At 40.8% G+C, this 27,543-nt stretch overlaps 1 protein-coding gene across 2 annotated transcripts in view; it reads left to right on the top strand.

Annotated features, from left to right (window-relative positions):
* Window positions 1-27,543, top strand: part of ADAMTSL3 (ADAMTS like 3) — a 754,066-nt gene that overhangs the window by 573,490 nt on the left and 153,033 nt on the right. For both annotated transcript variants that reach the window (XM_073618577.1, XM_073618575.1), the window contains exons 8-11: window positions 3,952-4,026; window positions 10,980-11,137; window positions 16,463-16,574; window positions 19,437-19,575. In XM_073618577.1, the coding sequence (XP_073474678.1) occupies window positions 3,952-4,026; window positions 10,980-11,137; window positions 16,463-16,574; window positions 19,437-19,575 (484 nt within the window). The remainder of the gene's footprint in view (window positions 1-3,951; window positions 4,027-10,979; window positions 11,138-16,462; window positions 16,575-19,436; window positions 19,576-27,543) is intronic.

Here is a 27,543-nt window from a genome sequence, read left to right as displayed (position 1 = left end):
AAAAAGTTGGAACCCTGGTTGACTAAAACCTCAGACACTTCTTTACTTAGTTACTCTTTACCATTAGAGAACCTTTGGATGCTGTCTCCATCACTGTGTTGCTCTTCTTCCTATTCGTTCATTCATGTACACTATAAGGCCAGTAGACTTCAGTATAATGTTTTTTTTTTTTTGCTACACCATATAGTGCTTCCAATACTGAAAACAGACACCACATCATGGATTTTTTATATAATATATATTATGGGATATATGCAAGAGCATCAAAGTGGTTTTGTTGTTGCAGTCGTTTGATATAACAAGACTTACCCGACCAGCTGCCCCTAAGCTAGAGCATTAATGTAGCATGCCCCTACCTGCAAGCATAGACAAGACAGGATATGACTCTAAAAAGGAGTGTAAAAGATGACATCAATGCCCCGTACACACGATCGGACATTCCGACAACAAAATCCATGAATTTTTTCCGACGGATGTTGGCTCAAACTTGTGTTGCATACACACGGTCACACAAATCTTGTCGGAAATTCCGTAGGTCAAGAACACGGTGACATACAACACGTACGACAGTGTGGCTCTTCTGCTTGATTCCGAGCATGCGTAGTACTTTGTGCGTCGGAATTGTGTACACACGATCAGAATTTATGACAACGGATTTTGTTGTCGGAAAATTTGAGATCCAGATCTGGAATTTCTGGATGGAAATTCCGATGGAAAATGTTCGATGGAGCCTACACACGGTCGGAATTTCCGACAACAAGCTCCCATCGAACATTTTCCATCGGAAAATCCGACTGTGTGTACGGGGCATTAGTCATAGAGAAAACTGGAGGGAGGCTTGAAATCCTATTTGTTGGCATACATTGTACATGTAAATGATGACATTGCCTTCTGAAATGTGTGCCACAGCATCCATTAAGAAGTATAGTCATAATCTTCATTGTCAGGACAAGCTCAGGAGAGGTCTGATATGTAGATCAGTTGCATGAATTTAAAACACAGTAGAGCTGCAGCACCCTGTGTAGGAAGAGATTAATGTTCTTATCACCTAATACTTTTGAATAAAGTGCATTGTTAATATTGTTTTCACTGTATTTTCATTTATTTGTACTGATGGATCACCTTCTCTACATCAGACTGGAATTGTGAAAGGGACAGACCCATGGCTAAGCATAAAAAGACAAATCCTTTAATCCTTAAACATGCTTCGTCATTATTTCATTAACCTATTACATTATTTCACTGTCAACCTGCAATTTTACAATGTGGCTAAATCAAAACTATTTAATAATAAATAAGACATTTATTTTTCATTTTCAAAGAATGGCGATCACACCTACATTAGCTTGTCGGACATCCCATTCCAAAGCCATGGTCGCATACTGTATATGGATTTGGCGCCTCTTCTGGGAAAGCTTTGTTGGATGAGAAGACCTGTCTCACAGTCAGTTTCCCAAGTTTTTCCAAAAGTGATCTAGGGTTGAGCTCAGGGCTCTTTACAGGTCTTCACACCAAACTTATCTAAATGTTGCTCTATAGACCTGACTATGGGCACAGTCATGCTGGCACAGAAAAGGGCCTTCTCCAATTCAATATTAGATATAATTGTATTGTATGCTGTAGTATTAAAAGTGCTCTGGCCCTGCATTGTATGCTGTACCATTAATATCCTTTATTGGGAACACCTGAACTCAAACATTTTGGAGGGGTGTCCACATACTTATAGCAGGCTAAAGATTCAATCGTTTAATGACTTTCATTATGAGACATACTGTATGTATGTATATATGTGTGTTTGTGTATATATATATATATATATATATATATATATATATATATATATATAGTCGGGAAAATAATTATTTGATCCCCTGCAGATTTTGTAAGTTTGCCCACTTACAAAGAAATAAAGGGTCTATAACTGTTATCATAGGTGTAATTTAAATAATAGAGACAGACTATCAACCAACAATCCAGAAAAAAACACACAATACAAATGTTATTTGCAGTTCAGTGAGTAAAATAAGTGTTTAATCCCCTACCAACCAACAATAATTCTGGCTCCCACAGTCTGGCTACAGTATGTGCTCATGTGGTACACAGATTAGTCCTGTCAATTAAAGAGGGTGCTTCAATCGACAACTCGTTATGTGTATATAAGACACCTGTCCACAGAATCTCTTTCTTTCATGTAAGCCTTACAATCATGGATATGACCAAAACACTATCAAAGGATGTCAGGGACAAGATTGTAGAGCTGCACAAGGTTGGAATAGGCTACAAGACCATCAGCAAGAAGCTTGGTGAGAAGGAGACAACTGTTGGAGTGATTATTCGCAAATGGAAGAAATGCAAAATAACCATCAATTGCCCTCCGTCTGGAGCTCCATGCAAGATTTTGCCTCATGGGGTAAGGATGATCATGAGAAAAGTGAGGGATCAGCCCAGAACTACATAGGAGGAATGATCTCAAGGCAGTTTGGACCACAGTCACCCAACAAACCATTGGTAACACAATACGCCACCATGGATTGAAATCCTGCAGGACCCATAAGATTTCCCTCCTTAAGAAGGCACATGTACAGGCCCGTCTGAAGTTTGCCAGTGAACATCTAAATGATTCAGAGAAGGATTGGGAGAAAGTGCTGTGGTCAGATGAGACCAAAATTGAGCTCTTTGGCATTAACTCAACTTGGAGTGTTTGGAGAAAGAAAAATGCTGACTATGACCCTAAGAACACCATCCCTACAGTCAAGCACAGAGGTGGAAACATTATGCTTTGGGCTGTTTCTCTGTTTCTATGGATGGGGCCATGTATTGTAAAATCTTGAATGAGTACCTTCTTCCCTCAGCCAGAACACTGAAGATGGGTCGTGGATGGGTCTTCCAGCATGACAATGATCCAAAGCATACCACCAAGGCAACAAAGGAATGGCTCAAGAAGAAGTACATTAAGGTCATGGAGTGGCCTAGCCATTCTCCAGACTTTAATCCCTTAGAAAATTAATGGAGGGAGTTGAAACTTGAGTTGCCAAGCGACAGCCAACAAACCTTAAAGATTTAAAGATCTGTAAAGAAGAGTGGACCAAAATCCCTCCAGAGATGTGTGCAAACCTGGTAACCAACTACAAGAAATGTCTTACCTCTGTGCTTGCCAACAAGGGTTTCGCCACCAAGTACTAAGTCATGTTTTGCTTGGGGATCAAATACTTATTTTACTCACTGAACTGAAACTCAATTTATAACATTTGTATTGTGTTTTTTCAGGATTTTTGACTGATATTCGGTCGCTTTCATTTAAAATACACCTATGATAACAAATCATAGACCCTTCATTTCTTTGTCAGTGGGCAAACTTACAAAATCTTCAGGGGATTAAATATTTTTCTCCCCACTGTATATCTGCCTGTGTGAATACTAGTTGCAAGTTCAGGAACTTAGATGCATGGATCAGTCTTATCACATTAACTAAAAGAGCCAGCAACCATATGACTTCCCTGCAGTGATGAACTACATGTATATGCTAGAACTCAAGCTATAATGTAATAATCCTCCTGTTGCATTACTAAAATGTGATGGCCATAGAAAGAGTGATAAGGGTTTTTGCAATGTTTTCCTTTTTCTTCCAAATTGGAAAGTCTTTTTTTAAGGTTTGTAACTCAAAACACAGCATTCCTTTCCCCATTAAAAATCATATATTCTGCAGACATCTCTTTTTCCAAATATGTGTTTCCTTTTAAGAAATTGTGGAAGGCCTGGATGTTATTTTCTCCTCAGCTTTGACTTTGGAAAAAAAATTGTATTTTCTGCCACAGCTAGATGCTCTTCTAATGAAAAATGCATACACCTGTGTTATTATTCAGTCACATAGCCCACAGCACTGCTCCAGTCACACGATACTCTCCACATCTGTCTCCACCAGTGTAACGTCTTGTTTTTTTCTTTCCATAGGAGAAGAGACAGTAATTGCTGTACCGCATGGAAGTCGCAGTGTGAGAATTACAGTAAAAGGACCAGCTCACGTTTGTATGCACTATATTAAGATGTATTTTACATACAGTATACTATATATATATAAAGTTCTGTTTCATCATGTTGCAAAGGTTTGTGAGTGCAAGACATGCATATTCCTTGCCTCTAGAAGGAGCATTCAGCAATGTGATGCTGATTTTGTTGTTAGTTTAGTGAATGGGTTAACAGGATTGTGGACACCTGTTTTCCAGCTCTCCTGGAAGTTCTGAGGTTGGAGGGATTAGCTGTAATTACTAAGCGGTGATCCGCCACGATCCTCTGTCCTTGGGAACGCCAAGCAGAGTGACTCTCCAGTAATGGAGAGATCACTTTCTAAATTTGAACCACATACTTTAGCTCTCAACACTTGGCTTCCAAGCCTGGTAAATAAAATCTTTATGAAACCTTGGCACTAGTGACTACTCAATGGGTGGCAAAAACCAGTGCTATCAAACCAGTAAATTAATGGACACAAGCAGCAAGTGTTATGTCTCATGCTCTTTTTTCCAATAGATTTAATTTCCATGTGAAATGCCACCACACCCTTGTTCCATGAGAGCAAGCGCCAACGGGTCTTTGCTGCAAAACACAGCTGACTCCTCTTTCAGTAGAACAGAACCATATATGTGCAAGCTAACAACTTCCCTATTGCAGTTAGAGTATAAAAGCTGTGGTAGTATACCTATGGGTGCATATTAATTTACATTACTACCCACCTATTTGTGCAGCTAAAAGTAGTAAGTAATTAAAACTGTGCTTTGCCAAGGAATGGTAAAAATAGGTTCACTTTAATGCCCACTTTAACCCTCCTGTATGTACTTACCTGCTCTTCATACAACCTTCAGTCCATTCGCTGGTAGGAGTGAAGTAAAACTAATATTTTAAGGTATTGAGGAGCATGTGACACACTCCTCTTCCTCTTATGTGACAACAATAGTGCTTAGTGATTGGCCCAGTTCTGTCCTGTGTAAGCTCCAAGTCTATCACAGTTAGAGATTATACAGGGCTTTTCTTCTCCCTCCACCAAATGGAGTTGCTGGAAACAAAGAGAAGGTAAGTACTAGATGCTGCGAGGGTCAGCAAGGGCAAAGCTCAGGTTCCCTTTAGCTCCATGATTTTTTTTTTTTTTTTATAAAAAATGTATTGTATCGGGAGTATAGTGTCTAAATAAGATTTTTTTTATAATAAATTATATATGTGTGTTTCCCATTACCCTTTCAGTTTGTATAGCCATACAGTACTTGTAGACTTTCTAAGTTCCATTTCAGTGAATATTGAAAATTCAAATTAATCTATGTCTTAGCTAAGCTGAGTAAACATATAATTACGGAGATCAGTGTCTTCCCAGACAATACTATGGCACACTGCTTTGCATGCTTATAGGGTCCCTAGTCACTTTTTAATATGTAGTACACATAATGCATTGATGGAACATGTGTGCGTATACACAGATAGGCTAAAAAAAAAATCCACTTTATGTTTTTTTTTGTTTTTTTTTTTAAAATCACTCTTAAAGTTTTTTTAGTGCTACAAAAGAAATTAACAGAGATGGATCATTTACAGGGTAATATACTCACAAGGGCACATCCCTAAATTCCCAGTATAGCATTAAAAAACTAAATATATATGAAGAAAATAGAAAGATGTAATTCTTGTATTGTATCAAACACTAATACCAAAAGAGAGAGTTTGGGTCAACTGTGAAATAGTATATATAGAGTAAAACTCTTGAGGGACACTTGTGAGGGCTGGGCAAGAAAAGATGTCTGAAGGAGGATAGAATTGGCTAAGAGAAAGGGAAAAGTAAAGATTAGAATGGAAAAAAAGAGGTTAGTCAGAATAAGAGAGGCTTAAAATTAAATAGCATAACTCAGAGTTTGATCTGACATTGAAAAGGGGATAGAATGAGTAGAGAAATGTAAGAAAGTCTTGGGTTGGGCTGACAGAACAGTGGCAAAGCGATTTCAATTTCACAGGGATGCATAAATGTAAAGATGGTTTATTTGAGTAGAAACAAAATAAACAAGAAGTGGTGCAGAATGGTTGATAATGCCAAAATGAACAGTTAAAAGATATCTAAAGTCATTTTTTTTAAAGTGTTGGTTATAGTGCAGAAGGGTTAAATCTCTGTCCTTGTTTCTGTCCAATGGACACAACAAGAAATCTCTCCAAAGAGAGGAAGACGTCTCTTAAACTGGGCATACATGGATTGAGATTCTGCCGGTTCTGTAGGGACCGGACGAATTTCAATACATATATGAGCATTGTATTTGAACAGAAGTAGATCTACTGAATGATTTCTGTTTAACCAGCCTGTTGGAAAATTTCTGTTCCATCAGCGCTGCAGTCTCCTTGTTGTCAGACTACAAAGTCACAGTGGGAGGATTCCCCCATCCACATTGAGTGTGTGGCTGGGGGGATTTAGTCAGTTTTTTTATTCAACAGTGGTCTTCAGAGTAAATAGAGAGGATGAATCTCAGATAGCAAAACAGGGGTTCCAACCCTTCCACACTCACTTAAAAAAAGTTTTGGCTTTGGATACAGTTAAATGTATACCTGTCATGAGAAAAATGTGGAGGATTTTTGATAAGTATGGCAGTGGTACAAGGCCCCAGCATCAAAGACCAGGAGTTCCCATTACACCAATATCTGGGCTGACCCTGAAATAATGGGAAGATCAGAATTAAATAAGGATTTAGGTGTTGGACAAATTGTAGCCTCTCCCTGAAGACATTTACATCAGAATTATCGATTTAATTGAGGCTTAAATTGATAGGTCTTGTGTAACAGTCAAATACTATTAGTGCTCAGTTCCGTCTGAAAATATTAGTTGCATAGCTGTATTTGGCTTCAGTAATTCTGATTATTAATGTAACTGCTGGAGGTGGTGGGAGCAGGAGGGGTGGGGATTCAAGTGCAGTGGTGGGAGAGGCGGATGGGTGTCAGCTTCTGTTGTGATGTGTCCAGGGCTTGTTGCGTGCAAATGCACAGTAGGAATCTATGATCCAAAGGGCATCATTAATAGGATACATAAGAAAACCTTGATCTATCAAAAGCTATTGTTTTTCTGTAGAGTAGGGAAGTCTAAACCAGGCCCTTAGCCTAAGCAACACTAAAGCTGAATTATATCATTGAAAATTAAAGATGACATGACCTTCTGGAGGTTTTTTTACTTGCATATAAGGGATAAATTAAAAGTGTATGTATAACCAAAACTTTTTTTTTTTGGTTTTTGGATGGAAAACAAGTTTTTATTGCTGTCTAGATCCCTGTTGGGTAGATTTCCCTTCTTAATTTGTCCTGATAACTATTAACATTAAGACAGAAAGTGATGGGAAAATCAACATTCTACTGTTGTCACTGAAACAAGAGTGGAAGGTACATCTACTGATGGGATACTGAGATGACAACAGTCTAAGGGGGGAATTTCCTCGACCTTGCAGAGCTTCCATCTTACATTCCTTATTAATTATTGGAGACAACACGTGAAGTGAAATCTCCCCAATGGGATAAAGCCAGCAAAAATAAACTGGCACAGTTTTTAACCCCTCCCTATACTATCCAAAACTAGAAAAAAAAGTTTAACTGTTCATACACTTTAACCCCCAGCACTATTTAAAATGAATAGGCAGAAAACTGGTAAAAGCCAGCACCTCATATTATTGTTCAGTGAATAAAAATACAACTAGAAGAGCATTTTGCCTAAGGGTGGCCATAGATGTCTTCATAAATGCAAATGATGCGCCACATTTAGAGCATAACTTATTGTGACATTTCTGAACTGCTAGGAGTTGATAATTGTTGTCTTAGACAGTGAGAAGCTCACAGAGAGTTTCCAGCTTCTTAGCAGGCCCAATCCTTTCCTCTGTTACGAAGTAGTGGAAATAGTACCATGAATGTGTTATGTGTTTCAGTCAGCAGCAAGCAAGCACCACTACATATACCTATGGACAGTCTCAAGCTGGCCATAGATGCTGACCGGCTGAGATTCTAACCATGAATGGATAGGCTAAATGTACCAAAGTTGTAGCCACTAGCAGTAATCACTGTGTTCTCCCGGAGGGGGTGGCTCACCCCCCCCCCCCCCCCTGGAGAACATAATGGCTTTACGGGAGCATGAAAGAAAATCGCTGCATCTATGGCCAGCTTTTAGAGTTACATACTTGAATATGCACCTACTGTGTATTCCTATTAGAGTACAATAGACTTCATATATAGTTGCATGAGAAAAAAACGTAACTACAGGTTTCATATTGCAAAGAATTGAAATTTTCCCTATGTTTATTAGACATCTAGCTGTCAGTATGAGCAATACAAACAGTACTTCACATACTTTCACACATAAGGCTCACTAGCAGTATAATCTGGTTTACATGAAAATAATTGCAATATAAATGGCCTCCTCTTCAACAATACAGTTTAATTATAAACTTTCCACCTGAGAAATAATAGGAAACTTTTTAAAGCCTAAGTGGCTCAGTAGACCAGTGAAAAATATTTAGTGTCTACGAATCTGCTAAGTATATTACACTTACTGATGTGTTCCCCAGATCTGATCTTGAGATGATGGAAAAATGTACAAAAAATTATGTGCCCTATTTGCAAAAGGTTATTCCCTTCTGTGTATTAAAATGGTTAGAAAATTACAAAAACTTGTGTGCACGGACAGTAGGCAAGATCAAAGCCTGCATCATTTAAGTAATAGATTAAATGGCTGTAGATTTCCCAGGACAGAATTGCACAGGTGTCCTGGAAGACGGTGTCATCTTTGAAAATCTTTAGCTTAGTACGGAACTCCTAAATGACAAATTCTTCCTATGCTTAGATTCAATTAGTTTTTTTACGTTTAGGGGCAAACTTCATTTAAAGCTAGTTACAAGTAAGCCTCCAGTAGAGGTGTCATCTAAAGCCACAGGATTTTGTTGCACAATATAAAGACTCGCCTTACATCCCATACCATGACCTCCAACAGTTCTATCATACATCCTTGGGCTGCTTATCGGTAATAAAGCAGACTGTGTTTACTTTCTTTTTCCCAATGTAATTAATGTTAGGTCTATTTCAATGTGAAGAAACAAGAAATGTACACAGCTAGTATCTATTGGGCAGTACCAGTTATGATTGGTCCTTCTGCTTATGTGGCCTAGCTTTCACTATCCCAGGCATTTTAGTTTCCATTAATACAATATACAATCACAGCTGTTATACACAGATACAGATAAGTTATTCTATGATGTATAATAAAGAATATATCTTAGAGTTTTGCTTTATTTGCCTACTACTTTATGCTCGATTCAGCAAATTGTGCAGAAGTGTAGTCTTGAGTAAACTGAGTGCAGTGATTAGGAAAACGGCTCAGTTAGAGACAAATAGTTTAATTATCATCTACAGTAATTCATTTATAATTAAGAAAGAAACGTTATATATTTTGATTTTTTTTTTAGAACAGCTATAGCATGTTAATTGAACTTGTTGGCTTCTAGCAAATTCACCAACTTATATGTGACAGGGTCTAATTTTGAACATTTTTGCTGAAGGCACCCATAGGTGAGGAGATGATGGCTGATTTAAAAGAAACACATGTATACGTCAAATGTAATAAAATAAGAACAGCAGGAGGTAGTTGCCATATGAGACATCAAAACATACCTGTTGCTACAGAATGCATTTCCGCAGATCCTCCAAGAGCCTCACAAATGATATAAAAGATTAGGCATATCCTTAGATGACAGAGTGTCAGAAACCATGAAATCAGGCCGAGACAGAAGTACAGTTAAATCACACTTATTTAATAATAAAAGTAAAAAGAACAAACGTAGTCAAAACATAGCCAAAGTTCAGTAACCGGAACGGATAGTCAGCCAAGCCAAAAGTCAGGTCTCAATGTAGTGGAACAGCAAGCAGGATCTGGAGCCACAAGGGATGTCAGCAAAGCAAGTCTTGGACAGGATCGTAGGAAGTTGACCAAGGCGAAGGCAGAGATCCACTGGGCTGAACGGCTTAAGTAGGCAGGACTGACGAGCAGGATATCATCAACAGCTAAGTAACTGTGGAGAGATAGGAGCTGGCAATTAGCCGACAGCTGAGCGGCCAGCACTGAGAATTAAGGGCTGAGCCCAGCCCTGACACAGAGCCCCAGTGTGATGATAGCTACAGTGGCACCAGATCCTGTGGGATGGGATCAGAAGCCTAGTTTCTATTTCCAGTAAGTGAAGAAACCACATATTAGGGTATCACTTTTACATATAGGTTTACTGTAAGAAGCCTACAGGCATCCAACAAGGCTTTCCCCTGCTGTGCTTATTATGGTCAGAACAGGGAATGTTCCTTTGTCTGTAGACGTTGCTCAGGTATTTCAGAAATCCCTGCTGAAACATATTGAATTCTTCTTATCCAATTACAATTTTTTTCTTTTCCAAATGGCCAGTTCCATTAATGCCTACTAAGTGCTCCTCCTCTCCATAGGAACACGTATATGCATTTTCCCTATGATTTGCATATTTATACAAGAATCTTTCATAACAAAGATTATTCTGTGACTATTTTGTCTGGGTGCTCGACCATAGATGCCTGTTGGTAGCCTTTGGCTAGATCAAGTGTCATTCCCAAAGACTATTTCTACCTCCAGACCGCCAAAGACACTTGTGGTCAACTAACATGAGTGGGGTGAGGAAGTAATCAGCCATGTTAGATATTTTCAGCTCATCACTGTTGTTTCCCAAATATTCAGACATACTCTTTAGGCATAAACAGATACCCTCAGGTGATCAAAACATGTATACAGTATATACAGAAAGAGAGTTAAAAGATTTTTGGTTGTTCAGCACGGGTATGTATTTCCAACTGCCCTCTGTTGTCTATGGTAAGCTTTACTAAGGTTACTGAATTTCCCAAAGAAGCCATATGTTATTGTATGCTGTTTTCTATTCACCATGTTGTATGATTTTGTTTTTTCTTTTTGTTTTTAGTAATTGAGTCCAAAACTTTGCAAGGGGAAACTGGGGAGCACAGCTTTGCCACACCTGGAAGCTATGTAATAGAAAACACAACAGTGGAATTTCAAAAAGGATCAGAAAGAGAAATTTTAAAAATCCCAGGACCACTGCGAGCTGATTTCATCATTAAGGTAATTCGGGAGATGTTAGTATTATTCCTTTTTATCCAAGAAGATTATACAGGAGGACTGTGTTTAAATTATATAACAATGTTTGTATGCCAACTACTGTTAAAAAACAAAAAACACGAAGTCACATGTTTACCAGCACTTCCTGGTTTACGTGATGATCAGCTGTGATTGGCCACAGCTGATCACGTGGTAAGAAGCCTCTGTCAGAGGCTCCTTACCATGATCGGAGATGCGAGGTGTCAGACTACTGGACGTCATATGACGCCCAGTCAGGATAATAGAACCACTTCCCGGCCGTCATTCTGCTATAGGCCGGGTGGGAAGTGGTTAAGGATGATGTGTTGAAGGTATGGATATAAGGCAGACACTGTTTTCAATCTTAACACTAGGTTTACTTCCTTCTCCAGTGAAAGGCAACTTCCCTATTATTTTATGATGATCTATCTATCTATCTATCTATCTATCTATCTATCTATCTATAACTATCTATCTATATATCTATCGATCTATCACAAAAGAACAAGCAATTGTGATGGAGAAAAAAAGCAGAGCTACAGCACTGATAACCATTAAGGCCAAGAAATGATAACATACCCCCCCCCCCCACACACACACACACACATACAGTACATAACTGTCTTGGGAAGTAGACAGGCTTGGCTCCTGATTCTAAGCCAGGAAAGCAGTGGTGCTGGTAGATAAACATAGTTACAGGTTACCTTTGGTAATGCATTTGTTAATATCGTCAAGCTGGGAAAACTTTGCTCATGTACACCTATATAGGTTGATGCCTGTTGGATGGCAGCACTGGGTTTTATTCCCAGTCTAGCCTTAAAAAATGTAAAATAAGAATCTTTTGAAATTCTGTGTGCAAACATTAATCTCCATCAAAGTAAATTGTAATGTGTTATTTTGAAATTAGATTTAAAATACAGCACAAAGGGTGCACAGTACCCCAATGAGTGATTTTAATTCAAGGATGAAGCTATGGTAATTCTTTGCTTCCTTACATTACCCTTTTCTTGGATTTTCCTACAAAAATGTGCAGTTTCTTTGCCATGTTTCCATAATCTTTTTTTACAACTTCTAATTAGGAGCTAAATTAAGTTTTCTGAGCAAAAAAGCTTTCCAAATATGTCTCTAGAGGTAGCATGGAAAGGACATATCTGGCAAACCTGTTTGGACCTGTATGCATGACCCTTAGTAAATTAAATCATTTTATATGCGTAATTCTTAATTACAACCTACTAGTCATTAAAAAGAAAGCTCTATTTTTTCCGTCAGCTAAGAATCTTTTCCCATTGTTAATATCACTTCCAAGTTTTTTATAGTTATTTTTTTATTTCGTTGCTTGACATAGAAATATTGTTGCATAGCACAAGATCTTTAATAAAGAAACTATTTACCCAGAGTTCTTAGCCACAGGATATATACATCTAGTTTGATGACTGGGCTTAGGTCTAGTTACACTCATAACATGCTGAAGTACTGTGTGGTTGCTAGAATCAACATTTAGGCATGTGCTCTTAAAATAGATAGGTAATGTGGTATCTATGGTGGGATTTGTCATAAATGGGTAAGTCTGCTCACATAATGCTGCAGTAAAATATATATATTTACAAGAAAGATGAAAAAGGAAAAAATTATGAAAAATAATATAGTAACACACTTTAATCTATAGACCCTTCTGTTTGTGGGAGCCTGCCCCGCAGGTGGGGGTCCGACTTGGCCAAGTTCCGACTTTTCCTTTCCATTGCCCTTCTAACTTCTTCCTTTTACTCTTTATCTTCTCTTGACCCGTTTTCCTTTTTGAGTTTCAGTTTTTACAATGGATGTCCCCTTTTTATTAGGTAGTATGGCTCTATGCTTCTAGGACCCCAAGGAGCTTACTTGAGTGGAACACACATTCCTGAACAACATAAGTATGTAGATGCTGTACCCTATACATTTCTGAAAACTCTTTTGGCACTTACTACTATTACTCTGCTTATTGAGGAAGTGCTTTTTTTACCAACCTTTGTTCCACTTGCCACCCGCCCACAGTATATATACCTCATTACTTTGACGTTAAATACCAGGGTTCTTTGACGTTAAATACCAGGGTTATGGCAACAGCTAGCTGCCATAACCCCAGTATCGTTTTTTACTGTGGGCGATTCGGCATTGGATAAAAGTGATCCCGTGGGAAGATTCACTGCGGGATCACTTTTAGAGGTGGTGGGAGAGGTGCCACCCTTCCCCCCTTCCTGCTGCTTTCCAGTCTTTCGGAGATTACCGGAGCCATCGGAAAACCTGGAAGTGATCTGATGGGGCCATTCACTGGACAGGAAGTTGAGTGTGGGCAAGATGGCCCCCACTCCTTTCTATGCCCTTGGAAGACCGGAGCATCCTCTAACGTCACTTCCTGTTCTCAGTCTTAAACAAATATATATATATTTTTTTTAAAGTCAAAATTCAGTATTTTTTTTCTTTTGCTTTTGAAGGTAAATGAGAGACCTGGGATCTTTGTAACCCCAGATCTCACAATAAAGAGGACCTGACATGCTTATTTCTATTACAAGGGATGTTTACATTCCTTATAATAGGAATAAAAGAGATAAAAAAATAAAAAATAAAGGGACAGTGTAAAAATAAAAAGTGAAATAAATAAGAACCCCCCCCCCCAAAAAAAAAAACAACAAGGAACAATGCTGAGAAAGACACAGCAATAGTAATATAACTGCACATCCAGAGGGAAAACACTTAGAACAAAGGATCAAACAACACACAGAATATGGGAATACTTAGACGGCGGCAAACACCACAGAAACAGAGGGTCCGGCTTCCACATGAAGACGCGTTGCTAAAACACACAGGTGCAAAGGCTTAATAATGCCTAGATTCAGTGGAAAAGGCTGGAACCCGAGCAAATTGGACAGGAGTCAAAACCTGGCACCGGATCAATGTGCATGGAAGTGTGACAAGTGTGACACAGATATTTAAATACTTAAAGAGTTCTATCAACCAAGAGTTGTATCTTAGTTATATGTGTGTTGACTGTGTGAGACCCTGACTTATCTTCACCAAACAGTTAGAACTTTCTACTACAAATCCTTATTTTGTTCTTGGGAATTTAGGGTAAAGTCCATGTTTCCAGGTTTAGCATCTCCAGTTACATTTGCTGCAAAAATAAGCCTAAAAAGGATCTGGCATAGAGAGTGTGACCCTCTTCACCCTCATAAGGGCCACAGCAAGTGTGCAAACCCAGAAGGGAAAGGGAATGTAAGAAATTGTCAGCTGATTTAACTTTCCAACATATACCATAAATGTAAACATAATTTTGCATGGAAAAACCCTTTAAAGTGTATTTAAACCCAAAACCAAAAATGTAATATATAAATTGTGCCTCAATCCAACAATCTTATACATATTAAGTGTCTGTGCTTAAAAGTGTCCATGCTCAAAAAACAAAAGTGCTCTTGTGCTATGCAATAATTCTTCCAAAAGCCAAAATTTTCTGTGTGCTCCAAACGACATGCTCCTGCACTGCCACACCAGTGAACTCCCCCACCTTTCAGGGTCACCTCCACACCTTACTCCATTTTTCTCATATCATAAACATCATAAAGAAGAAACAAAAAGGCCTCTATAGTCTAAAACCTTTTATTAAAATGGACCCAATAAAAACATATAAATGCCCACTCACATTAAAAGGTGCATCTGCCCTGCACACAGTAATTAACAGCATTGTTTCTCTTGGGATGCCAACTCCATTAACCCCTGTGCAAGCTCGGCTCCCGATTACAGGCTTCACTTCCTTTGTACAATTGTCACTTCCTGAAGCTTCTCCCCAACGCATTTCATAGTCCTAAGGAAGGAAGGTGTTTTGTTTCTTCTCCTTGATGCTTATGATATGAGAAAAATGGTTCAGAAGTGGTCATGTATGGTATAATCCCTGGGGAATAAGAACATTATATGATCCACCCGATGTCAGGGGGTAATGGGAATCTGGTGAGTTCCCCAGTGTGGTGGTGGGGGGAGAACGTAGTATGGAGCACAGAGAATTTTTGCTTTTTGCAGAAATATTGCGCAGCACAAGGGCACTTTTGTTTGAGCACAGACATTTTTAACCACAGACACTTAAATATATATATATCTGATTGAAGGATTGAGGCACAATTTATACATTTATGGAAATATATAGTGCAGTATATATATGTGGTAATTGAATCTGGACACCTATGTGGGTGTTTGGATAGAGTAGCTGACACTAAAGCCGCGCAGAATGTCCGACAGAAAAAGTCAGACGGAAGTTTTCATCGTCTATTCCGAAACGTGTGTATGCCTCATAGGGCTTTTTTTTCCGAAAATTCTGACGGACCTAGAAATGGAACATGTTCTAAATATTTCTGAAGAAACCAATTCCTATCGGGAAAATCGCTCGTCTGTATGCTGTTCCGATGGACCAAAAACATGCTCTGAAGCAAGTACGAGACGGAAGCTATTGGCTACTGGCTATTGAACTTCTTTTTTCTAGTCCCGTCGTACGTGTTGTACGTCACCTCGTTTTGGATGATCGGACTTTGGTTTGACCGTGTGTATGCAAGACCGCTTGAGCGGAATTCCGTCGGAGTTCCGTCGGAGAAACCTTCGGAGTTTATTCCGATGGCAAAACCGGTCGTGTGTATGCGGTATTACTGATTTAATACTTTTTATTGTGAAATCCTAGCGCTGGTGGATTTGTATTATACTAAAATGTAATATAATGCAACTATTATTAGTTCTTAGACGTGTTGGCTGTATTTGTTTCCTTTTTTTTTTTTTTCAAAGTGTATTTTGCTTTATTTTCACTTGGTAACCCTGCAAATAACACACTTCCTGTCCCTAGGTGGCTACATTTCTTCTCCAATTTATCTATGGAGGGAGCCATGGCTGTCACCCTAGGCTGCCCTCCTGATATGAACTACAAACATGTTCATATATTATCTTTGATACATGGGGGCAGGGCAATTCGTAGTTTACAGAAGATATCTAGGAAGGAATATATTCTTCGGTTCATTTCACAGGAAGTAACAAGAATACTGCATTTGAACAGGTATTTCCTGTATTTGCTGAAAACGTTCTTTGTGAGAAAAAAATGAATTGTAGTCACCATATCTAAGTACTGTAAGATGCAATATGTTGCATTTTTTCTTGGGTTTAGTTATCTTTTAAGACCCTTTGACATTAGGATCCTTGGTTGAATAGTTCCCCATGATTACATTTTAGTGTAAATGCCACATAAATGATGCATTGTGAAAACATAAAAATTAGTTAAAAAAAATTACGTTTTTTTTTTCTCTGTAGACAAGGTACGTCTCCCCCAAGGACAGTGTTGTGCAGTTTTTTTTCTACCAGCCCATTAGTCACCAGTGGAGACAGACAGACTTCTTTCCATGCACTGTAACCTGCGGAGGAGGTGAGTAACTGAGAAATACTTCTTTTTAAAATGACACATTATTTAAACAAATTCTATATATTCTACACAAATGTATGTATAACACATAAGACCGCATCCTACCACTCCACCCCACTCAGGAACAAAATGTTTGCAACGATGGAAACTTGTGATTATCTAAGCAGGGTGTGAAAATAATGTCTTCGTGACTGTGTGTGGTAATTTGTTTCATATTTAAATGTTCAGCCCGCATTAACTATGGGGTAAGTTCATTTAGAATGATTCAGGAATGTAAATTGTGCTATAGCTCCCTTTGACGTCAGTAGGATTTACAGAATTGCACAGAAGCTACTTGTTGTAATTAGATGGTTTGCTTAAGACATGACAGAGTACCAGATGATATACATATTATAGACACCCTTCCTATGGGCACTTGAGAGATATTTGAGATTTATGAAAATAAATAGCTTCATATAATCCTAGCTTTGAATGGAATGTAACTACAAATGTCTTTAGCTTTAATGTGATTGCGAGACGTGAACGGGAAATTTCAACAAAAATGTTTACTGCTCTCAACAGCAGATCCAGGACAAGGGCCGCTGTCGCCCAAGCTGAATATGTCATTGTGTACCCCATGCTGAGCTGAGCCTGATGCAACTTGCACATCCACATGTAAAATGGCCAGGCCAGTGAAGGGAACAAAAATTCCTACCTGATGTTCACTGTCTTAAGGGTTACAACCTTTTAGTCCAGGGACAACCAAATGGGATTGGGGGCTTTTTTCAATGTGGTTAAAGCAGACTGTTTATGAAAAATGTTAGGTCCACTTCTTTGTCAGCCCCCACCACTCAAACAAAAAAAGTGGTAAAAAAAATGAACAAAAAAGATTTAAAAAAATACACACCTTGGCCTTGGGTAATGTCACTGTGTCTCACTGCTGACTCCTGGAACTCACTCCTGCAATAGGCTGGGATACATTCTCACAGGCTTTCGAGTACCTAGCTATCCCAGGAGGCTTTTAAAGTTTTATTTTCTGCTTATTTGTTTGAATGAGGGCTGGCAGAAGGTTGGCAGGGAAGCAGACCTTCCATTCGCATAGAAGTCCTGCTTTACACATAGTTAGTATGTTAAAACCAGGTTTCCATTAACATCATTGTACCCAACATTCTTTTCCTCCCATCTGAAACTAAAGTAGTTTAAAACGCATCCATAATATAAATTATATTTGTCCCTTTTATAAAGGAAGTAGAATAATATTTCTACTACAAAACATTAATGTGGTGCTACAAAAAAAAAGCACACTAACTTAAAAGGTTTTCATACAAACAATAACTATACAGAAGACAAAAAAATAATTAAGGCCCTTTCACACAAAAGCGGACTGATTGGGCCTGCCTGTCAGTTTTTCAGGTGGACCCGATCTGATTAGTCTCCTCTATGGAGTGGTGGGTGTCAAGGAACATGTGTACGTTGACACCCACCAACATCTGATCTGATTCTGTTCGCTAAAAACAGACAGATGTTCCCCATCTGTCTGACAGATCAGATGGCATTCGGGTGTAAACGGACAGGTGGTCCATAGACCACCCAAAGAGAACAGTGGGCTGTATCTGTGGGAAAAAGGATTGCCGCTCCAAGAAGCTCCTGACTTTTGGGAAACACCCACCCTACTGTGAGCTTGCAGGTGCTGGCTCTGCACAAACCTTGAAGAAGAAAAGAAATCCTGGACGGCCGCACACCACTGAAGGCATCTTTATTGCTGTAATAAAATCCAATACAGTAACCTCATATACAAAATTTAATTTTTCTTTTTTTTTTGCTTGCTTTGTTTGCAACACTCTCTATGAATAAAGCCTGCATTTATCCTTTAATCTTCCAGTGTAATCTGCAGCACTGAGCTGTCCATTTGACAATGTAGGAGGCATCTGGGGCAATTTGGAGGCTGGAGAGGTTCCCCTAATGGGGCGTACACACGGTCGGACTTTTCAGCTACAAAAGTCCGACAGCCTGTCCGACAGACTTTCAACGGACTTTCAACGGACTTGCGGCGGACTTTCTAACGAACAGACTTGCCTACACACGATCACACAAAAGTCCGTCGAATTCTTACGTGATGACGTACACCGGACTAAAATAAGGAAGTTGATAGCCAGTAGCCAATAGCTGCCCTAGCGTGGGTTTTTGTCCGTCAGACTAGCATACAGACGAGCGGATTTTTCGACCGGACTCGAGTCCGTCGGAAAGATTTGAAGCATGTTTCAAATCTAAAGTCCGTCGGATTTGAGGCTGAAAAAGTCCGTTGAAAGTCTGGAGAAGCCCACACACGATCGGATTACCAGCCAGCTTTAGTCCGTCAGCGTCCGTTGGACTTTTGTAGACGAAAAGTCCGACCGTGTGTACGCGGCATAAGTCTTTCCCCATAAATCTGTCTTTTTTTTTGCTTTCCTGCTGAACTGGCCAAATGTTGATCCATCTATGGCCAGCTCAGTCACACGCTGGTTCACAAGCTGCAAGTGAGCATATTCAACGAAGTGACACCTTATAGGAACTGCAGATCCAATACCATTTTATGGACAACTGCTGCAAGACTTTCCTAACTCCCTTGGTATGGAATGATTGCTAATGATGTACTTTGCCTGAGCTCCATTGGGAGACTAGAAAGTCAGAAACCTTAGTCCACTTTTTTTAACCAGAATTCCATGTGCGTGCAGCTTGCTTTTTTTTTTTTTTTTGGACAATATTAGAATAGCAGACCGTAGCAATTCTCAGCTTGCATGAGACCAAGATGACAGTAATTATTGTGGTTTATGAAATTGTCAGATGTGTACAGATTGTAATTGTCGTGGTAATGATCGTTTTCCTCCTATTGTGTAAAATTTTCAGGATATCAGCTGAATTCTGCTGAGTGTGTTGATATCCGGTATAATCGTACTGTCCCAGACCATTACTGTCAATATTATCCAGAAAATAAGAAGCCCAAACCAAAGCTGAAGGAGTGTAACATGGATCCCTGCCCATCCAGGTTGGTACAAAAACTTGCAGATTAATTGTGTGCAGGAGTGTTCAGTCTAGACTGGCAGAAAAGAGGTTAAAAAAGCTGGTCTACAGTCAAGAAGATTTAAGCTGTACTAGCTGGAGCTGAGCAGACTGTCACTGTGCCCATCTTGTTGGAATTCTAGAACTTGGGAGGAAGTGGAGCCTGACACAGTAACAGCCAAGGAAACACTCCAGAATATTTCCACTTCCTTCATCATTTCCTTAATTCCACATTGAACACACCTCAGCCTGTACTTAGGACACATATGTGGTTAGCCTGAGAAAATGCAAACTATGAGTAGATTTTACATGAAATTTCTCAAGACATGAAGTAAGAACACCTCTGTCTGGTCATTGTTGTCTGCAGGGAAGCACGCATGGTTGCTTCGTTGGTTCAAATTATACCATTCATTAGAAGTTTTACTGAATTATTCTCTGTTTGTATGATCAGAAGTCCAGACTGAGTGCTGTTTCCTCTCAAGAAAAAAAAAAAAAAAAAAAAACATTAAATCTGGTGTCAGAGCAGTTCTAACAGAATTCAGTTTGTGTCCCATCATTTTTCTGATCCATAGCATCTGGTTTTCAGCGTTGATTTGTTAAAGCGGTATTAAACGCATAAGCAAATATTTTTTTATATTGCAGCTTACCAATTCTTAGATGTGATGGCTGCATTTGTGTTCTTTTTTAGGTTTTCTTTCTTTTATTTTCACCTGGGGATCCTGCCAGTAAGTCCTGCAGATGTAGCAGTAAGAGGGTTGAGACAAACCATTTAAAACCAACAGGGGTGCCTATAATGATCAGCTTATATTTAGTAAAACCTTTATCACAATGGGGTACTGCCCATTAAATGCAGAATGCCTTTACATTTTTACTGTGGCAGTGAACCTAAGCATTGCAGCTGTCACATATGTACAGCCCTGAGCCCTCGCTTAGGTGAGTGGTTGGGGTTGGGGGGAAGGTGTAAATCAAGGCTTAATCACCTGCTTTTAACTGCCTCCAGTAGGAACAAGCCCTTGAAGCTGCAAAATGTGGAAGGGGGTGGGGGGGGGTTCTAGCCAGCTCAGTTGATTGTCTAAAATGATTGCAAATGCTTCATTTTTCTGTAATTAAAATAACAAACATGCCATACTTGCCTGCAAAACCATTGCACAGAGCAGCCCAAAACCTCCTCTTCTGGGGCCCCCACTGGCACTTTTGCCTCCTTCCCTTGCGGAGTGCTCCCATAGCAAGCTGCTTGCTAAGGGGGCTGTCACATACCTTGTGGCAGAGCCTGGCATGTAGAGGGAGGCCTTTTGTACAGCCCCCGCTCTGAGACCACTGAAGTTGCGACAGTGGTCGTGAAAGTGTGGCGTGGTATGATTGCCTGTAAGATGTTCCATTAGCCAAGGCAGTGGGTAGCAGGTGCATCACCAGAGATGGGTCAGATCGCTGGAACAGCAGATGACAGCAGAAACAGCAGGCCCAGGATTGGGCAGACAGCAAGCGGCAGATGCTTGACAGGCAGCTGGCAGGTATCAAGTGTGGAAGAACTGGCAGTACTCAGCAGGTGATGGACCAGCGGGGGGGACCAGGTAGCATGCAGAGCAGGACAGATGGATAACTAGATGCAAGGTCAGACGAACCAGGTCAGCAACAGATGGTCAGATACAGGCATGAACGGCAGGCAGAGAATGGTCAGGATACAAGCAGAAGTCAGCTACGTATAATCGGGCAGATAAGCAGGATTCAGAGCAAATCCAGAGACAGGCCAAGGTCAGGGCAGGTAGCGTTGAAGCAAGGTCAGGGCAAGCTGGGTCAATAACAAATGTCACTACAGGAACAGATACAGGGACATGGGTAATAGCTGTAGATCTCACAGCACTGGCGAATAGAACTACTGCAGTTTAAATAGCCACATTGGCGCCAACATTAAAACACAAAAAAATGTGTGCCCACACATCTGCGCCTCTGCGCCCATGTACTTCTTGAGGCTTCATCTCTATTATGGCTAGTGCCTTCCTGACAGGGACACTCATGCGTGCTCACTCCTAAGTCCCACTCTGTGTGTCCATTAAAACACAGATTGCAGCTTGACCCCTGGCCCCCATTTCTCCTCACTGGCTGTGATCAACAGCAGCAGGAGCCAATGGTAATGCTGCTGTCTCCAACCCAATGAGGAAGGAGAGAGCCGAGGGAACCTCTGCTCTCGCAGGGGTGGATCCAGAGTCTAGTCTCGGGAGGGGCACTGCCAGAAAATACTTTTTTTGGGGGCAATTTATCGGGGAAATGGCTGGTGTTGGCACTTAAATCATCATGGCGCCATGTTTGTTATGGTGTCAGGATGATTGAAGCACATTATTTCTATTATTACATTGTTATATAAAATGAAACCGTTCAACTCACCATAATGCAGAATCAGTCGCCTGCTACCAGATGCGGATTGTCATTTGCCACGTCGCCTGTCACCAGATGCAGATTGTCACTTGCCACATCACCTGTAAACACGTCGCTTATTGTCACTTGCCACGTCGCCTGCGCCCAGATGCGGATTGTCACTTGCACGTCACCTGCCACATGTTGTGGATTGTCACTTGCCACGATGCCTGTCACCAGATGCGGATTGTCACTTGCCATGTGACCTGCCACACATTGCAAATTGTCACTTGCCACGTCGCCTGTCACCAGATGCGGATTGTCACTTGCCACGTCACCTGCCACACATTATGGATTGTCACTTGCCATGTCGCCTGCGACCAGATGTACATTGTCACTTGCCATGTCGCCTGTCGCCAGATGCGGATTGTCACTTGCCACGTCAGCTGACACACGTTGCGGATTGTTACTTGCTCTGTCACTTTCCTGCTAAGGTGGTCTCTTGCTGTGTCCCAGAGTCAGGCAGCAGATTACCAGTCAGGTAGCAGAGAGATGATGTAATCTCTCTGCTGCCCATGGCTGCCTGCACAGTGAGGCAGAACTGCAGGGATGCAGGGCGGGCAGTGAGAGATGTCATCTCTCTGCTCCCCTGCCCGCCAGCTCCCTGATTGGCCAGCAGCCAGCTCACACACCGAGCCGCACAGCTGCACGCCAGCTCTCTCACCCATGGAGCCACCCGCCCACTCACCTGCATTCTTGGAGGGGCAATTGCCTTGTTGCCCCCCCCCTGGATCTGCCCCTGTGCTCTTGTGCACATGGTTGGATCGAGATCGGGCTCAGGTAAGTACATGGGAGGGCTTGGGCGGGGGGGGGAGTGCGCGCAGAAGGTTTATTTACCTTAATGCAGGGAATGCATTATGGTAAAAAAACTTCCTCCCTTTAGAACCACTTTTACGTCTGGATGTGTTTCTAAATGCACAGAATATAACTGACTATTATTTGATATATAATAACTCCAAAGATTGTTGATCTTGGAGCACATTTAATCATGCTTTAGAACAGTGGCGGCACGTCCACTAGGGGCGCAGGGGAGCCACCCCCCTAATCTATGCGTCTAGCCCCTAACCTACATGCAGGGTGCTGGATGCATGGATTCCAATGGGTTTTTTTTTCTTTGAAGCATGTGATTAGAGCCTGAGGCTCTAATTGGCTTCAAAAAAGGATGGGCTCGGGGCGCAGAGCACTTCGCTCTGAGCCCACCCAGTTGTGTGACAATAGCGAATTAATATTTGCTATTGTCTTCCTGATTCTCTTCCCGGCAAATCAGGAAACTGGTCCTGAGACCCTGATTGGCCAGGGAGTCTCAGGATCCCCTTCCTGTTTGGCTAGGAGGAGAAGCCACGGCTCTTTCCTCGTCAAGCTCATCTCTTCATCTCAACTCGGCTCCCCTCTGCCTCCTTATGGTAAGGCCTCCGATCGCGGCCTCTTGACCATCTCCAACGGGGGGTGGGGGGATTGCAGCCTCCTGTCTCCCACTGGGGGGTGGGGGAGGTGGTTTAGATGTTGGTGTGAGTGGGGGGGTTTGTTTGCTGCCCCCCCCCCCCAAATATTTAGCACCAGCCGCCACAGCTTTAGAAGGGTTTTTTTTATTTCCTCTGGATCAGTTGTGGGTTTAAAGTTCTGTATATGCAAAATTTGGATTTATTTATTGATTTTTCTTTTGGTTGAGTTTGATGTACGTTTCTTTTTTCAACCTGTGTAACATATAAGAAGCTATACTTTGGAGCCAGTAAATATTCAAAAGACTTGAAACACAGAACTTTGATTAATTCCAGTAAACTGGAACATAGCTCATTTTAAAGGCCCAAACTGATTTTCTAAACGCCTTTCAACTTTATTTTCCCCAAAAAGAAGTCATTGCCTACTAGGTGGAGCATGATTGGTTTGGAAATTCTGTTCCCTTGAGAGTCATTCCATCCCTCTTGTCTTAAGCACTAGACTTAGCACGGAGAACTACACTAGCAGTTGAGTTGTGTGGTCAGAGTTTTGTCTATGGTGTCCTGTACATACATTGTCATCTTGCCACAAGAACTATGGCCAAGGTGTGACCTTCTTAGCTGTAAAACCTTGCTGATGGCATAGGCATTTAAAACACCAGCCTCTGACACATCTTTCCATTCACAAGCTAGTGCATCACAATCTGCATTTGTAGTTTCTGGTATATCCAATTCATTGGTTGTTACCATTGTCAGTGGAGACAAAGTGAAAATACCCTGTACCACAGTACAGCCAGTTAGTGCTGACATTGCTTTCCACCCAGGGCCAGAACAAAAGGTGGGCAGGAGAGACAGCTGCCCAGGGTGCAGTGGTAGGGTTGGGTGTCCCCTCACCACATGCAAGCTCCAGATCAGGGTCTAGCAACCAGGTGCTGCAGTTTCATGTCTGCTCTGACAGCTACTGCTATCACGCCATGCTCCAACATACCTACTCTCCAACCCATACACAGATGACACAAAAACATTTGTAAAGGCAGATTTGCCTCCCCTTTGAGGCCTTCATATGGTGTTTTGTATTTTTCTTTTTTGTTGAAAAGTAATAAACAATTTTACAAAAAAAATAAATAAAAAATAAACAAACCATGTACAGTGGGAATGGAAAGTATTCAGACCCCCTTAAATTTTTCACTCTTTGTTATATTGCAGCCATTTGCTAAAATCATTTAAGTTCATTTTTTTCCTCATTAATGTACACACAGCACCCCATATTGACAGAAAAACACAGAATTGTTGACATTTTTGCAGATTTATTAAAAAAGAAAAACTGAAATATCACATGGTCCTAAGTATTCAGACCCTTTACTGTGACGCTCATATATTTAACTCAGGTGCTGTCCATTTCTTCTGATCATCCTTGAGATGGTTCTACACCTTCATTTGAGTCCAGCTGTGTTTGATTATACTGATTGGACTTGATTAGGAAAGCCATAAACCTGCCTATATAGGACCTTACAGTGCATGTCAGAGCAAATGAGAATCAGGAGGTCAAAGGAACTGCCTGAAGAGCTCAGAGACAGAATTGTGGCAAGGCACAGATCTGGCCAAGGTTACAAAAAATTTCTGCTGCACTTAATGTTCCTAAGAGCACAGTGGCCTCCATAATCCTTAAATGGAAGACGTTTGGGACGACCAGAACCCTTCTAGAGCTGGCCGTCTGACCAAACTGAGCTATCGGGGGAGAAGAGCCTTGGTGAGAGAGGTAAAGAAGAACCCAAAGATCACTGTGGCTGAGCTCCAGAGATGCAGTCGGAGATGGGAGAAAGTTGTAGAAAGTCAACCATCACTGCAGCCCTCCACAAGTTGGGGCTTTATGGCAGAGTGGCCCAACGGAAGGCTCTCCTCAGTGCAAGACACATAAAAGCCCACATGGAGTTTGCTAAAAAACACCCGAAGGACTCCAAGATGGTGAGAAATAAGATTCCCTGGTCTGATGAGACCAATATAGAACTTTTTGGCCTTAATTCTAAGCGATATGTGTGGAGAAAACCAGTCACTTCTCATCACCTGTCCAATACAGTCCCAACAGTAAAGCATGGTGGTGTCAGCATCATGCTGTGGGGGTGTTTTTCAGCTGCAGGGACAGGACGACTGGTTGCAATGGAGGGAAAGATGAATGCGGGCAAGTACAGGGATATCCTGGACGAAAACCTTCTCCAGAGTGCTCAGGACCTCAGACTGGGCCGAAGGTTTACCTTCCAACAAGACAATGACCCTAAGCACACAGCTAGAATAATGAAGGAGTGGCTTCACAACAACTCCGTGACTGTTCTTGAATGGCCCAGCCAGAGCCCTGACTTAAACCCAATTGAGCATCTCTGGAGAGACCAAAACATGGCTGTACACCAACGTTTACCATCCAACCTGACAGAACTGGAGAGGATCTGCAAGGAGGAATGGCAGAGGATCCCCAAATCCAGGTGTGAAAAACTTGTTGCATCTTTCCCAAAAAGACTCATGGCTGTATTAAATCAAAAGGGGGCGTCTACTAAATACTGAGCAAAGAGTCTGAATACTTAGGACCATGTGATATTTCAGTTTTTCTTTTTTAATAAATCTGCAAAAATGTCGACAATTCTGTTTTTCTGTCAATATGGGGTGCTGTGTGTACATTAATGAGGAAAAAAATTAACTTAAATGATTTTAGCAAATGGCTGCAATATAACAAAGAGTGAAAAATTTAAGGGGGTCTGAATACTTTCCGTCCCCACTGTATGGGCAACTACCTTCTAGCCACAAGAAAGAAACGGATTTACCATGCAAGGGAAGTGCAAACTACATGCCAACCATGGGCAGATGGAGCAAGGGTGCACAGAATGTGCACAAGGTGTACACGGATTATGAAGCATGCAGTAGAAGGGGGGGGGCTTGCCTTGGTCGCTGGACAAGCTGTCCCAGTACTCTCCTCACCTGTTTTATCATAGCTTGTCTGGGGGTTAAATTTCATCATACTATACAAAAGCTGAAGAGTTCTACTGAGTACATTCTGAACCTGAGCACAGAATGAATCTGTAGTGAGAGGTTCTTCACCATCTTTGCTGTGACCTCAATTGTTATTTTTGTTGCTATAGATATCAGAAAACAGATGCCATGACCTTGATTCTGTCCACGTTGTTCATCAGTTTTTTATTGCAGAATTTTTCAGAAGCAACACTTTTTTTATCTTGTTTTAATAGCTTCTACAACACAAGCAATGGGCGTCAGAGCAAAATCCTAAAAATGCTGGAGTGCCGACAGTTGGTCCAACCACAAAAACACAACTTGTTTGCCTAGTCTACAAGTCCATAAATGTTTGGCACTTTGGGACTTCAGTAATCCTGTTCTATCCTACTGACATTGAAAATGATTGTCGTATTTCTGAAAATACAATTCTGTGCAAAATGTGATGGTATACCTCACAGAAACAAATGTACCTGCCAACAGCCAAGTCGGAAATGTAAGAATCATGTTGGCGTCTGTGGCTCCAGCTCTGACTGCAAGGGAGGCTGTAAAATATCAGCAGTTTCAAATGCTTTACTGTAATTTTAAACCAAAGATGTCTTCTTATAAGTAACAGAAATGTAAACTGTTTTCACAGACGTGGGATGCAACACTTTTACAGGATGTCAGATGAGAATAGTGATGTGCAAAAGTAATGTGCAAAGTTTAGCAACAAATAAAACCCATCTCATTTTAATGTAAAGCTAAAAAATTTTTTTTGTTTTAGATAAAGTAAAAAAATGATTAAAACTTCTAACTTTTTTCTGCCTGGGTCTAGATTTTGTTTCATTTCTTTTCTCGAGATGCAACAGGAAGTAAGAGTAAAAATCTCCTAATTAAAGCGGAACTAAACCCATCAATTTAACAGTTAAAAAAAAAACAATTACATTCCTGGTATGCTGGGAATGCTAACTGTGACATTTAGTTGTGCTTTCAGCCAAGCTGTCAAATCATCAAATGGCATGGAGTCAAAACTGATCACATGTGCAGCATCATGGCAGGTCAAACAGAGGCTAACTAAGATGGCAGCTTCTTTGGCTGAAAAGGATAGAAGGGTTTAGTACCACTTT

Source organism: Aquarana catesbeiana, linkage group LG03 (assembly GCF_042186555.1).
Source record: "Aquarana catesbeiana isolate 2022-GZ linkage group LG03, ASM4218655v1, whole genome shotgun sequence".
Classification (NCBI taxonomy): Eukaryota; Metazoa; Chordata; class Amphibia; order Anura; family Ranidae; genus Aquarana; species Aquarana catesbeiana.
This window is presented reverse-complemented; position numbering and strand designations above follow the sequence as displayed.